Here is a 15,704-nt window from a genome sequence, read left to right on the forward strand (position 1 = left end):
TCCACCTCTTCCCCGAGGCCCCGCCGTCACGACGCCTCTTCCCCGGGCCCATGCCCCTTACTCTCCCCGCTCCCCCCTCCCCGTCGTTAGCCCTTAAGACTGGTAAAAAGTGATGGGGCCTCCCCTATTCCGGCCTTCCTGGCTCACGCCAGGTCTTGAGATGGTTTCGTTGCTGGAGAAGCTGCAGCACGTCCTGGGTCCACACTGGCGGGAGCTGTCTGATGACCCCCGGGAGGAGCAGCCAGCTGCGGAAGTGTCAGCAGAAACAGAGGGGGTCAGACGTATCCTCAGAGCCTGGTAGGTTTTTGGCTCCACATCTGGTGGGGACGAATGTACGAATGGGGAGAGAGGGGTTTCTGGTATATGACCCAACGCGCTGTTTATTACAAGCTGCGGGAAGCAGCATGTACCCACTAATGACAAAATGTACACCAGCGTCTTAATCCTCACCCCACACATACCTACACCCCCCGACCCATGGAATTCAAAGTGGAGACCGGGAAGCGCAACCAGCAGGGAAACAAACTTTTCACATTACTGATTTACTAGAATACCTGCAAGTTCCTACAAAGATGTGCTGGGGGGTTAAATATAAGAACCAGATATTGCCTTCCGTTTTCAGACACCACACCGTACAAATCGCCTCCGTCACGGTGTACCTGTGAACAATAAACTGTACAGCGGGGAAGTGCAGTGTGTGGGTGATGAATTCACTGTCTGAAAGACACGGGTGGTAGCGGTCCTAGGATCCAGGGGAGCCCGGGCACTGTTACTTCTGCCATCACGTGTCTGGGCCTTAGGAACATTAACCTCTAATGACGGGGTCACACACTGCACTGTACGTTCACAGAGGACCCTGCCTCATTCAGTCCTTTGAGGCCTGACATCTCTGATGTTTCTGGGATTCAGGCAGAAGGGGCGAGGTCAGGGGGCACTAACCTCCTGCCACCCATCCCCCCATCCCCATGTATTCTTCCTCCCCCGACACTTTCTCCTTCCTCTAAAGGATCAGAGGGTGGGGACATTGGTAGGATGGGGCAATGCTCAGAGGTGGTACTGGGAATTCTTTTTCCCAGGTGTCTGGCTGGTGGGTCTTGCTCACATGCTCAGGGTCTAACTGATTACTGTATTTGGGGTCAGGAAGGAATTTTCCCCCAGATCAGATTGGCAGGGACTCTTTCTTTCTTTCTTTCTTTCTTTCTTTCTTTCTTTCTTTCTTTCTTTCTAATTCCTGTGCAGCATGGGGAGTGGGTCACCTGCAGGGATCCGCTGGGTATATCTCAATCAAATCCCTGCCATGGCAGATACTGCTGGCTCAGTGGCACCGGTTCTCTGCCCATGGATTGCCACAGTTTAGTCTCCTGAGAGCTGTAACACTCTGGTCTAATTTGGCTGGTTGGGTTTGGTGTGCAATCTCTCCGGTCTGGACCCTAGAACAGATCCTGGGAAGAGATAGTAGCAACTCATTGGCATCTCGGGTGTCATTTGCTATGGGGTAGCCCCCCGCACCCTAGACTTTTCATAGCATTGTATGCTTCATGATGTTTTCCACTCCTCCCCACCCACACACACACACACCTGGAGTTTGCAGGATTTCATATACTAGATAATAGTTTATCCTCAGCCTCTACCTGATTTTTCTGAAATTATGCCCGCCCCCCCTTAACACAGCTCAGATCCCTGGGAGCAGATTCCCAGGAGCTGCAAGATCTGAGGATCCAGGGAATCATTTGTGCAGAGTCCAGGGGAGCTGGAACAATTTGTATAGTGGTGGGGGGGGGGGGTGGCTGAGAGCCATTGAACCAAACCCTGCATATGATGGAAACCATTTCAAGCGAGGGGGTGCGGCAGCCCTCAGGGCAGAGTCACTTTGCCGATCCCCAGCCCTTTCCCACAGGTCTCTCCCAGTCACCTGCAGGCTCCAGCTCAGGGGCTGGTGTGGGCAGAGCCTGGGGCTGCCCCAGGGGCTGGTTCCAGCCACCGGAGAAAGTCCCCGCCCAGGCTGGGCACAGGGGGGGCGTTGATGAAGGTTTTCCCGCCTGGCACGCTGCTCTCAGTCCCGGTTCTCTGCTAGTGATAGACTCAAGGAACTTAATCTATTTATCTTAACAAAGAGAAGTTTAAAGGGTGACTTGATTATCATAGAATCATAGGACTGGAAGGGACCTCAAGAGGTCATCTAGTCTAGTCCCCTGCACTCATGGCAGGACTAAGTATTATCTAGACCATCCCTGACAGGTATTTGTCTAACCTGTTCTTTAAAATCTCCAATGATGGAGATTCCACAACCTCCCTGGGAATTTATTCCAGTGCTTAACCACCCTGACAGGAAGTTTTTCCTAATGTCCAACCTAAACCGGCCTTGCTGCAATTGAAGCCCATTGCTTCTTGTCCTAGCCTCAGAGGTTAAGAACAATTTTTCTCCCTGCTCCTTGTAACAACCTTTTATGTACTTGAAAGTCTATTAGTCTATAAGTATCTGCCTGGGGAACAAATATTTAATATTGGGCTTTTCAATCAGGCAGAGACAGGTCTAACATGATCCAATGCCTGGAAGTTGACGCTAGAGGCATTCAGATTGGAAATAAGGTGTAAATATTTAGCAGCGAGAATAATTAACCACTGGAATAATTTACCAAGTGTCGTGGATTCTCCTTCACTGATAATTTTTAAATCCAGATTAGCTGTTTTTCTAAAAGATCTGTTCTAGGAATTATTTGGGGGCAGTTCCGTGGCCTGTGCAATACGGGAAGTCAGACTAGATGATCACAGTGGTCCCTTCTGGCTTTGGAATCTACAAATCATTCAATCTTTCCTTTATACAGGTTGGGCCTTTAACTGGCAGACCATGGTCCCCTTCTCAGGCCATAGCTTCATGACTGGAGGTGGGGAATTTGCATTCACCCCCACTATGTATCCCCCAGGAAAACCACGTAACACTTTTCCCCCCCAAAGTCCATTCTTGTCTGGCACATTGCTCAATGTGATCCTTTGAACCCCCAGGTCTCGCATCATTCTGCACCCACGGGAGCTGACGGTTGGGAGCCTGAAGCCTAAAAGTGTGTGACCTTGGTGGACTGCAGAGGGGGAGTACAATTTCAGCGGCCCTGAAACTGTGACAATGGGTAAGTCTATTTCACCTTTCTCAATCTCCCTAACAGTTACTGTGTCATCTTTCTCCTCTTTGCTGTTCCCCTTTCATCCTGGCTTGGGGAATGACCCCTGTCTGGATTCTCTCTCTATCCCAGCAGGTGAAAGGAAGATGAGTGAGAATGAAGAGGAGAATTCTCAGCAGGAAAGTCCTGAATAAATGGAACTCTACGGGATAGTATCAGGAAGATATGAATGTAACGTTTCCTGCAGTGTTGACCAGGGAAGATCCTGTGAGAGTCAGGGCAGCATGTCTGAGAGAAATCAGCTTTGGAAGGAAGCGATTAAATCCATTAATTGTGGAGAAGGATGCACAGACCCCAAGGAAACCACAGACCAGCAGAGAATCCACACACAAGAGAGAAAAAACACAAGCACAAAGTGTGGGAAAAGCTTCAGTTTGAGATCGCAGCTATTTAGACACCAGAAAACCCACACGAGTGAGACACCCTATAAATGCTTTGAGTGTGGAAAAAGATTTAGTGACAACTCACACCTTATTGGACAGCAAAGAATTCACACAGGAGACAGACCTTATAAATGCATTGACTCTGGGAAAAAGTTTAATGGCAAAGCACACTTTAATACACATCAGAGAATCCATACAAGGGGAAAGCTCTATAAATGCCTTTACTGTAGGAAAGCTTTTTTTCAGAGCTCAAATCTTATTGTGCATCAGCGAATCCATACAGGAGAAACACCTTATAAATGCCCCAACTGCGGGAAAAACTTCAATCATAGTTCAAACCTGACTAGACAGCAGAGAATCCACGTGGGAGAAAAACCTCATAAATGCCTCGACTGGGGGAAAATGTTTAGTGATAAAGCACAGTTTAATACATGTCGGAGAAACCATACTGGAAAGAGACCCTTGAAATGCCCTGACCGTGGTAGAAATTTTAATAGTAAAGTACACCTTACTGCCCATACAAGAGAGAAGTCCTATAAATGCCTTAGCTGTGGGAAAACTTTTTTTCAGAGCTCAGATCTTATTTCACATCACAGAATCCACATGGGAGAGAAACCATATAAATGCCAGGACTGTGGGAATTTCAATCGTAGGTCAAACCTAATTCGACATCGGATAATCCATACAGGAGAAACACCTTATAAATGCTCTGAGTGTGGAAAAGAATGTATTGAAAAGTCACAACTTATGGGACATCAGAGAATCCACATGGGGGATAAACCCTATAAATGCCTTGAGTGTGAGAAAAGTTTTAGTGACAACTCACACCTTCTTGCACACCACAGAACTCACACAGGAGAGAAACCATATAAATGCTTTGACTGTGGGAAAAGTTTCATTGAGAGCTCAAATCTTATTGTGCATCACTGAATCCATTCAGGAGAAACACCCTATAAATGCCCCGACTGCGGGAAAAACTTCAATCGGCATTCAAACCTGACTAGACACCAGAGAATCCACATGGGAGAAATCGCCATAAATGCCTCGACTGAGGGAAAAAGGTGAGTGGCAAGTCACTACTTCATACATATCAGAGAACCCACACTGGAAATCGCTCCTATAAATGGCTGGATTGTGGGAAGAGTTTCACTCAGAGTTCAGTTCTTATTTCACAGCAAGGATCCACGGCGAATGCAGAGATGCTTTGAATGTGGGAAATGTTTCATTCAGAGCTCACAACTTTTTACACATCACAGCCCTTCTTCCCTGCTGCAGCCCTGGCTGCTCAGCTGAGTGGCCTTTCTGCCTCTGAGGGTTGACTAGAGAAGGAAAACTGGTTGGGGTTGGTAGCTGGCACATTTCCTCCTGACCTTGACCAAGCCTCCACCACTTCTAGTCTAGATCAACCCTGAGCATCTCAGTTATACAGTGGTCCCCAACCCCAGAAAATCAGAGTCATGAGAGCTGGAGATGAAAGTGTCGCAGACTTGGAGGGGAATTTGAATAAATCCCAAACACAGTGTGATCCTTCTGAGCTTAAATCTCTGGTTCCATCTATTGATAAAGCTGCTTCTGGCCTTTTTCCTGTCCAGCTCAGATAGTTTGTAGACAAGTGTTTGGTTTTTCCCCTTTCATTAGGATGATGTTAAAACTTCTGAAAATAACATGATCCTATAAGAAGACTCCAAAGGTTTAGACAGTTCAGAGGAGACCAAGTGTAAATCTGTTCTCCTGAGTTTGAGTCAGAAGGAACATGCTCTGGGACGTCACTTTCCACAAAACTAACTGTATCATACAGCCCGGTCTGTATTGTGGGTTGTTCCCTCTTTGCTGAAGGCCTTTTGGTCACATAGAATCATAGAATGTAAGGCCAGAAGGGACCACTAGAACATCTAAGCTGACCTCCTATATATCACAGGACACCAACCCCACCCAGCATCCGCACACTGAGCCCTTCAATGGAAATGTAATAGTTCACGTCTTTGGATATTAATTTAGTTTTACGTGATGAAAAGCCGATTTATCAGGGACTTCACAAGACAAATGACCCTTTGTCAGAAGAGACCATTTTTATTTTATTTGGCCTTTTCCCCCACCCACTGCCATGAGATATTTGTGGTGTTTGAACAATTCTCTTTCTAAATAACCACAATAAACAAACACCAATGGGCGAGTGTGAGAGTCGCAGTCTGAGAGGGAGAGGCTGAAATGGAGACGGAGGTTACTGCCTGATCCCTGCAATGAGGTGAGATCCGGTCAGGAGGCGGAAGAGTGTAGGAAGTGGAAGATGCAGACCTGGGAAACTGCAGGGTTTTCTCTTGAGAGCCAGACAGCTGAGAACTGTTAACTTGCTGCACTGGGGCCTGAAAGAGACAGGAACTAGCCTGCGAGTGTTGAGTGAAGCCATCCCTGAGTTCCACAACGCACAGTCAACCTGTGGAACTCTCTGCCAGAGGACGTTGTGAAGGCTAAGACTATAACAGGGTTCAAAAAAGAACTAGATAAATTCACAGAGGACAGGTCCATCAATGGCTATTAGCCAGGATGGGCAGGGATGGTGGCCCTACCCTCTGTTTGCCAGAAGCTGGGAATGGGCGACAGGGGATGGATCACTTGATGATTACCTATTCTGTTCATTCCCTCTGGGGCACCTGGCATTGGCCACTGTGGGAAGACAGGCTACTGGGCTAGATGGACCTTTGGTCTTTCCCAGTATGGCTGCTCTTATGTTCTTATGAATAGTAAAGAGCTACAGAAGGATCAGGCTGAAAGGACCAGGCTGACTATTATTATGAATCGTGTTCATTACAGTTTAAGGGCCCACTAAGAAAGGGTTTTCCTTGTGCTCGGCACTGTGCAAACAGAGGAGCAGATCATGGCCAAGAAGGAAGCCAGGCAGGGAACTCTTCCACAGACCCGTTCAGCCCTGAAGTCAGGCCGAATCCCATCACCACAGACAGGAGACAGCTCTCCTGTTGGCATAATAAATCCACCTCCGCGAGCAGCATAAGCTGGCGTGCATTTTGGCCAGACTTCAGGTGTGCATTTCTTTTCTGCACTATTTCCAATTTTTCAACATCCTTTTTAACGTGAAGCTACCAGAACTGTATTTGCTATCTCAGTATTGCTCTCCCCAGTGCCATAGACCGCGGTAAAATGACCTCCCCACTCCTGTGTTTGTACATCCAAGGGTCACATTAGCCCTTGTTGCCCCAGCATCGCGCTGGGAGCTCATGCTGAGTCGCTTGTCCATCATGACCCTTAAACCTTTCGCAGAGTCATTGCTTTTTCGAGGGTATTTATGGGCCTTGAAATGCAATGCCTAGAACCCCCCCCCCCCCCGTCTCCAACTAAAATCCTAGCGTAAACAAACCTTAAGGAGTGTTTTTTTTATTTTAGGCTGATATAATCCACTGCAGCCTTTGTCTTTGGCCTGAAGAAAGGGAGAGAAGCAGTGGGGAGAAAACATGGGATTTTAGTTGGAATGCTCTGGGTCTCTCTGCCCAGAAGCATGCAGGGCTCAGGTCTGACACAGTACAAAGCACTTCACTTGGGGCTTGGCTACACTTGAAATGCTATAGCTGCAGCCTCCCTGCCAAATATCCCCCCCCCCACACACACACACACACACCCTTCCCCTGCTGCACCCTCCCTTCACTTCCAGCCTCCCCCCTTCCAGCAGCGTCCTCTTTTGGGGAACCTGAAATATGATAACCCTGTGTAAACCTCTGATAAGCAGGTGTCCCTATTGCCCAGTAGCCAGGTGGCTGGATAGGAACAGTGCAGGGAACCTGGAATTCACCCAGCAACAAAGTAAAGAGAAACTGTCTACATCAGGATCATGTGTTTACGTGGAGTAACCTCATTTTTGTACACAAATTGGACTCTGGGTGCTCTTCCAGTTGAATACTGTTGCTACTGTATTTTTCTGCTTCCCCTAGAACACTGTTTTGAACATTATACTGTGTAATCATTTCCTGTAGGGGGTGCAATTCCCTTCTGTCCCCAGCTCCCTTTCTGGGTCCTGGACAAACCCATTGCCCGGCAGCCCCCTGCCCCAGCACTCGAGGCGGTTCTTGCACTGAAGCCTGTCAGTGGGGGGTGGAAAGCAGGAGCCCGCAGGATCCCTGCGAAGGGGAGAAGGGGGGTTTCTATGGGGACCGGGGATTGCTGCCGAGGGTCCCCAAATCCGCGGGGGTGGCGGGTCCTGGCCTCCCAGGGAGCCTGCCCGGGCGCGTTTCTCAGTGACCCGGGCGGTGGGTGGGATTGGCCGGGCCGGTCTCTACAGGGCAGAGAGGAGGAATTTCGGGCCGGGGCGCCCCGGGCTGAGCGGGGTGTGGGCCGGGGCGGGGGGGGTCCTTAGCTGCTGCCCCCACAGGGCCCTGGTTCGTGCTGGGAGGGGGCGGGCTGCGCTCACTCTGCCTCTGTTTATCTTCCTGGGTCAGATCCTCCATTGCGAGCCGCGGGCCGGGCCGAGCCGCTGCTGCTCCCCGGCGGGGTCTGTGCGGGGAGAGACCGGCACTAACCCCCCGCTCCGCCCCGGGCTCGGCCCGCAGCAGCCCCCGAGCCGGAGCCCGCAGGTGATGGGGGGACCCGGGGAAAGGGCCGGGGCCGGGCAGGACAGTGACTCTGCACAAGCGGCCCCGCAGCCCCAGCTCCCGCCGCCCCGGGAAGCTGCTCCCTGGCTGGGAAGCGCCTGGCGGAGGGACCGGAGCTGCGGCCCCAGCGGCGAGTCGCTGCCCGGGCTCTGCCCAGGATCTGCGCCCGGGGCCAGCGCGGGGGTTCGGGCAGGGGGGAGAGCGGCCGGGGGGGGGGGGGCATGGGCGGGCCCCAGGGGGGTTCCCTGTTGTGTCCCTGGGGCTGGGTTGTCAGGGAGGGGAGGGGAGAGAAATGAGACTGAAATGGAGTCGGGGGGGGGGGATTATTGTAACCCCGTTACAAAACTCAGAGCTCCTCCCTCCCCTGAGACAGGCCCCTTCGTGCCCCAGCGGTGGGTGAATCTCCCCAGCCCTGAACGGCTGCTGGGGCCCTGTTTGCTCCGTCAGAGACACCTGCTCTGAAAGGGGGCAGGATCCTGTTCTCCTGAAGAGCCCCGAGTGTGACCCGCTCACACTGTCTCCTAATGCACGTGTGCCAGGCAGCCTGAATGACCTGCTCTTGGTGTCGTGTGGGGGGGTTACAGTGAGATCAGTCTGCTCAGATTCTGTTTCTCTTCTACATACATAGGCTTGGAAAGATGAGATTTTTGTCGTAAATGTCAGTTTCTCCCTATACACAGAAAAGGTGGGTGAAAAAATATTTCCATCAGAAATAATCGAAATGTACAGATAGGGAAAGGAATAAAATGCTGCTCAGGAATTTCTTACAGTTTGATTTAAAGATATTTACTCGGTGTATTTTGACATGTGATAATGACTGTGTGTGTTTAACATTTGTAAAGCTTAAATTCTCAATATCTACAGTTGTTAATTGTTGTCTGACCCACTCCATAAGTTCCCACAATGTAAATCAATAAAATTGAAAATAAATCCTTAAAACTAAACATTCATATTACCATTGAAATGATAAAAAATAATCAAATTCTGCCAATCCTGTACATAAATATAGCAATACAACACATCCTGCTGTGTGACAGGAAACCCCTTCAGAGGGGGGAGCTTCAGGGGGCTGCTGGTGGGTTTGTGTTAGAAGGGCTGGAGCAGGAAATACACAGGGCCGGGGAGGTGGTGACAGGGAGGGACAAACCTGCTCTGACATGTTCAGTCTGTGGCATCCCTGGGGCTCTCGTGTGCCCAGTTTAGTTTCTGCTCAGGTTCTACCCCGGTCACTTAGGTTACGTCCACACAGCCACTGGGAGGTGGGATTCCCAGCCCGGGTACATGTACACGCACTAGTTCTGCTAGAGTTAGCACCTAAATATACGGCCTCGATAGCGGCTTGGGCTAGTCACCTGAGTATGTTCAGAAGACGCCCCTTGGGAGCGGGGTGGAAATTCTCCCATTTCTGGAACTGGAGACAAACTCCCTGGACAGGGCTGGGAAAACGGACTGGACTCCCATTGCTGGAGTCTGAACCCACCAGGCAGAGGCTGATGTGGAATACGAAGGGGGCACGCCGCAGTGAGGCCCAGGAAAGAGGCCCCGTCCCCTCACCCCCAGCTGCTGGGAATGGGGAGGTTGTTGGGATTCCTGTCCCTGGACCCTGCTGAGGGGCTCCCCCTCTTCTATCAGCCTCTGGCTAGTAGGTGTGTGATAAAGGGGAAGGCCCCTGCCCTCCTCCACTGGCTGGGAGGGACAAGGAGCTCTCTCTTTCTCCCCTCCCTGAAGCCTCCTGGCTGCTCTGAGCAGGGTGAGGGTGGGATCCTGCTACCCTTTCTCCCCCCTCCCACCAAGAGCTTACTTTTTATTGACCCTTCAGCCCCGTGACTGGTAGGATTGTGGCTGGGGCAGCAGGTGCTGAGCGGGGGACTCTTGTTGTTTCAGGGGCCGGTGACCTTCAAGGAGGTGGCTATTTATTTCACCCAGGGGCAGGGGGCTCTGCTGGACCCCGCTCAGAGAGCCCTCTACAGGGACGTCATGCAGGAGAACTACGAGACGGTGACCTCGCTGGGTAAGGGATTCCCGTCCCCTGCGTTACTGGAAGCTGGGGAGTCTCTGATGTGGCCAGTTTGGCTTCTGCTCAGGTTCTTCCCAATTCCCTTAGGTTACGTCTACACAGCATCTGGGAGGTGGGATTCCCAGCTCAGGTAGATGTACATGCACTAACTCTGCTAGAGCTAGTGCCTAAAAAGAGAAAAGGAGGACTTGTGGCACCTTAGAGACTAACAAATTTATTTGAGCATTGGTTAGTCTCTGAGGTGCCACAAGTACTCCTTTTCTTTTTGCGAATACAGACTAACACTGTAACCTACTCTGAAACCTGCCTAAAAAGAGTGGCAGAAGCATTGTGTTGTCCTGTCTGTATTCATTCATGTCTGTTCCCCTCACTTCCTGGGAATAGCTCCATCTATGGGGCAAATGTCACCCACCCACGCTGACTGAGATCTGGCAGGACCTCCCTGCCCCAAGATTTTACTTCCCCCTGGGTGTTTGGAAGGGATCTGGAGGCAGAATCCAATTTCTCCTGGTGCTCCGTGTTGTCTGTTACAAAAAGGTTATTTCTTCCAAGCATGAAGACTCCATTTTTTCTTTAATTTATTTTTAAAACCTCTGTTTCTGGCTTCACCCTGTGGTGCCGTTGTTATACCTGGTGCAGTACACTGTGAAAGTAGAGGAAGAGAGAGGGTTTAAAAGAAGGAGGAGCCTCCATTCTTGGAGGATGAGGAGGAATATCCCAGTTCTAATGGATCATGGTGCACCAGGGACCCACTTCACAGAAGGAAAAATTAGAGAGGGGTTAGTAAATGTTCCCTTTCTCAGTCTCCCCAGCAGTTACCATGTTGTGTTTCCCCTTTTTGCTGTTCCCCTTTTGTTCCTTTCTTCCCCAGCACGGGGGATGACTCCTGTCTGGATTCTCTCTCTGTATTCCAGAGCGTGTTGGGATGGTGAATGAGAAGGAGAATCCAGAGCAGGAAGGTGGTGAGGACGTGGGTCTGCAGGGAACGGTATTGGGAAAATCCAAGGGGAATTTTCATGAGAGTCATAAACGAGGAAAAACCTGCAGAAACCAGCGCAGGTCAGAGAGGCTGCTGGGATACGACCCAGGGAAGAAAATTTGTGAACCCATAAATCATGGTGGAGATTGCAAGGACCTCAAGGAAACAACAGCCCAGCAGAGAATCACCACAGAAGAGAGAAAAAACACATGCACCGAGTGTGGGAAAAGCTTTATTCGGAGGTCACATCTTATTTCCCATCAGAGGATCCACACTGGAGAGAAACCCTACAAGTGCCTTGTCTGTGGGAGAGGTTTCAGCCAGACCGCACACCTTATTTCACACCAGAGGATTCACACGGGAGAGAAACCCTATAAGTGCCTTAACTGTGGGAAAGGTTTCATTCAAGGTTCACATCTTCTTAGGCATGAGAGAACCCACACAGGTGAGAAACCCTATAAATGCCTGGAATGCGGGAAAAGCTTCATTCAGAGCTCAGATCTTATTTCACACCAGAGAACCCACACAGGAGAAAGAGTCTATAAGTGCCTTGACTGCGGGGAAAGTTTTGATTGGAACATGCAGCTTGTTAGACATCAGATGCTCCATACAGGAGAGAAACCCTACAAATGCCTGGATTGTGGGAAAGCATTTAGTGACAGTTCAGCCCTTATTATTCACCAGAGACTCCACACGGGAGAGAAACCCTATAAATGCCTTGACTGTGGGAGAAGATTCAATCAGAACTCACTCCTTACTAGACACAAGAGAACCCACACTGGAGACAAACCCTATAAATGCCTGGAGTGTGGGAAAAGTTTCAATCAGAGCTCATATCTAATTGCACATCAGAGAACTCACACAGGAGAGAGACCCTATATGTGCCTCGAGTGTGGGAAAAGTTTCAGTTGGAGCTCAGATCTGACTGCACATCAGAGAACCCACACAGGAGAGAGACCTTATAAGTGCCTGGAATGTGGGAAAAGATTCCTTCAAAGTTCAAATCTTAGTGTGCATCTGAGAATCCATACAGGAAAAACACCCTATAAATGCCCCGACTGTGGGAAAAACTTCAGTCAGAGTTCAAACCTGACTAGACACCAGAACACCCACATGGCAGGAAAAACCTCATAAACCTCCACTGTGGAAAAATGTTTAGTGACAAATCACAATTTAGTACACATCAGAGAACCCACACTGGAGAGAGACCTTATAAGTGCATTGATTGTGGGCGAAAATTTAATGGCAAAGCATACCTTATTACACATCAGAGAACCCCTACGGGAGAGAAGCCCTATAAATGCCTTTACTGTGCGAAAATTTTTTTTCAGAGCTCAGATCTTACTTCACAGTACAGCATCCATATGGGAGGGAAACCATATAAATGCCAGGACTGTGGGATAAATTGCAGTCATAGGTCAAACCAAATTCGACATCAGAGGATCCATACAGGAGAGACACCTTATAAATGCCTTGAGTGTGGGAAAGAGTTTAGTGACAAGTCATGCCTTATGGGACATCAGAAAATCCACATGGGAGATAGACCCTATAAATGCCTTGACTGTGGGAAAAGCTTTATTCATTTCTCACATCTTATTGTGCATCACCAAATCCATTCAGGAGAAATACCCTATTAATGCCCTGACTGTGGGAAAAAATTCCCTCAGAGTTCAAACCTGACTAGGCACCAGAGAATCCACGTAGGAGAAATCGCCATCAATGCCTCGACTGTGGGAAAAAGTTGAGTGACAAGTCACCACTTAATATACATCACTGAACCCACACTGGAGATGGGTCCTATAAATGGCTGGATTGTGGGAAGAGTTTCACTCAGAGTTCAGTTCTTATTTCACAGCAAAGGATCCATGGTGAACGCAGAGATGCTTTGAATGTGGGAAATGTTTCATTCAGAACTCACAACTTTTTACATGGCAGAGAATACGATCAGCCCCTCCCTGCTGCAGCCGTGGCTGCTGGGCCAAGGGGCCTTTCTGCCTCTGAGGGTTGTCTAGAGCAGGAAAACTGGTTGGGGTTGGTAGCTGCCACGTTTAGCCCTGACCTGGACCAAACCTCTACCACTTCTAGTCTAGACCAACCCTGAGCATCTCAGTTATACAGTGGTCCCAATCTAAGTTCCCTGTAAGCTGCGCGGCCAAGCAGCCACCCAGCAAGCTATCAAGTGCCGCACAGTTCAGGTGCCCCTCCCTCCACTGCCACGCTGCTCCTGGCCTCTGTCTTGGAACTGCTCCCAGGAGCCTCCCGCTTGCTATGCAGAGCGGGTGGGAAGGGGGGGGTGCTGATGTCAGGGTATCCCCTGCCCCTGTACCCCATCTCTGCAGAGCGGGAGCGGGGGGAACGCGACAGGGCTCAGGAGTGGGATGGAGGGAGCTTTCTGGTGGCTGCTGCTGTGTCTGTTTTGAGTGCCGGTCTACCTACAAGACCACATACTTAAAGGGACAATGCATGTCTCTCTCTCACACACACATGCTGTGTGTCTCTCTCACACTCACACACCTCCCAACACATACTTGTTGTTGTTCCTTCTTGAGACTTCCTGCAATGCACATATATTCTCTGTAATTTTATTCTTTCAAAGTGCTGTTATTTGAGTTTTTTGACTGGTCTATGCATTTCATAATTTTTATTTCTCTCTTTCGCTTAAGTTTAATTCTTTGAGCAGTGAGTTCTAAAATGCCTAACCTGTCCTGGCTGGAGTAATTATCCCTATGGTATCTTATTAAAAATATATATTATATCTAGGTTTTTTGTTTCTATTGGTGGCACACAGCCGCACATTACTTCGGTAATTTGGTGCACATAACAAAATTCATTCCACGCATGGATGGAAAAAATTAGAGGAAACACTGATCTCAACCCCCACCAAATCAGACTCCTGAGGGCTGGAGATGAAAGCATTGCAGACCTGGAGGGGGAATTTGACTCAATCCCAAACACAGTGTGATTGTTCTGACCCTAAATCTCAGTTTCCATCTTTGGGTAAAGCAGCTTCTGGCCTTTTTCCTGCCCAGCTCAGATTGTTTTTAGATGGGAGTTTGGGTTTTCTCCTTTCATTAGGATGTCGTTAAAATTTTTGTAAGTAACATGACCATAGAAGGAGGCTCCGAATGGGACAGGTGTAGACAGTTCAGAGGAGAAAATGGGTAAGTGTGTTCTCCTGATTCTGAATCATCTGGAACATGCTCTGGGATGTTCATTTATATGAACCTGGGGTGTCTTACAGCCCGTCCTGTATTGTGAGTTAATCTCTATTTGCTGAAGGCTGTTTGATCCCATAGTAGGATATTACTTTTGTTTTACAGGATGTAGTGCAGATTTATTGGAGACTTCATAAGACAAAGGACCATTTGCCAGGACACTCTCTTACTTTACTTGTACCATTTTCCGACACTTTGCCATGAGATTTTAGTTTGTTTGAACAATGGATTATTATAAATCACCAGCAGCACGACCACTGATGGGGCCAGTCACACATCACCTCCATACTGGTGCACATAACAAAATTCATTGCACACGTGGATGGGAAAAATTAGAGGGAACCCTTGGTGGGGCGTGGAGAAGGAGTTTAAAGTTACTGTAGCCTGCGTGGCTAAAACTGTAAAGGTGCTGGGCCAAAGGCCGTTATCTGGGATTTCTCTCCCTGCCCTGTCAGCAGCTCCACTCTCCAACCATTTTGAGGCGCAATGTGTCCAGGAGGGGGCGGGGGGAGGACCGCTTAGGAATCAGAGCATCCTTGGCCTTCAGCTAGCTACAGCAGTGCCTGAACTGATGACAATTGCCCAAAGGACCACTAACGCCCACCAGAACATGTTCCCTTTCCACTAGAAAAGAATCTAGGAATTTCACTGACCAATGAACTTTGTTAATTGCAAGTGAAGACTGCCTGGTGGTATCTCAGGCCATTCCAGAGCTTGGAGTTCCGCAAACCCCTGAAAAGCCTGAAATACAGAGCTAAGGGACACACCAAAACAATGTCAGTCATTTGGGCTATGCCCCCGTACGCCCAGTGCGCACACGCACTTCCACTCGGCTTGTGCAGAGCGTGCTAGCACTGAGAGACGAGGGCACATGACAATGGTAGGACAGAATCTATCCTCTTCTTTTTGCTACGGCAGATCTTGTTTTTAGGTGAGCTGCAAACACAGAGCCTGCTGAATAGAAACAACCTACACTTGTGAAATTTTACAGCCCCTTCCCGCTCATGCCGAGGAGGATCCAACACTACACTTTCATTTACCCATAGCCCATGGACCACACTCACCCCCCACCTACCTGCTGACAGTCCTCATGGCAAGAAGCCCACTGGAATCAGGCTGCCTTCCCTGTGTGTTAGTATTCTTAAATAGATGTAGAATTTATAAGAGTGTGTTTAGATTTTATAAGCTGCTTGTAAGATGCTGGTGCAGGCATTAATCTTGTTATAAGGGGATCTAAAGTGTCTGCTCTGTAATTGTGTAAGTCAGCAAACAGGAAAGAAACATCATCTGGTGTAAAAACCTCACTTCCTACAGAAGGAATGGCATTTTCTCTTGT

The 15,704-nt window shown here is 49.1% G+C and overlaps 2 protein-coding genes across 2 annotated transcripts in view; both read left to right on the forward strand.

Moving 5' to 3' along the window:
- The first annotated feature begins 3,008 nt into the window (after positions 1 to 3,008).
- LOC125621437 (uncharacterized) lies at positions 3,009 to 5,589 on the forward strand. Its single transcript, XM_048818298.2, has 2 exons — positions 3,009 to 3,125; positions 3,249 to 5,589. Exon 2 carries the CDS (start codon positions 3,311 to 3,313, stop codon positions 4,487 to 4,489), a length of 1,179 nt encoding a protein of 392 aa, XP_048674255.2. The 5' UTR covers positions 3,009 to 3,125; positions 3,249 to 3,310; the 3' UTR covers positions 4,490 to 5,589.
- Positions 5,590 to 7,674: 2,085 nt separating this feature from the next.
- The window catches only part of LOC125621595 (uncharacterized), a 35,124-nt gene continuing 27,094 nt past the window's right edge, over positions 7,675 to 15,704 (forward strand). The window contains 5 exon segments of the mRNA XM_075119102.1: positions 7,675 to 8,139; positions 8,786 to 8,842; positions 10,042 to 10,168; positions 11,089 to 12,291; positions 12,294 to 12,893. Coding sequence (XP_074975203.1) covers positions 10,135 to 10,168; positions 11,089 to 12,291; positions 12,294 to 12,893 — 1,837 coding nt within the window. The 5' untranslated portion in view covers positions 7,675 to 8,139; positions 8,786 to 8,842; positions 10,042 to 10,134.

The sequence above is a fragment of the Caretta caretta genome, chromosome 14, assembly GCF_965140235.1.
Source record: "Caretta caretta isolate rCarCar2 chromosome 14, rCarCar1.hap1, whole genome shotgun sequence".
Lineage (NCBI taxonomy): Eukaryota > Metazoa > Chordata > Testudines > Cheloniidae > Caretta > Caretta caretta.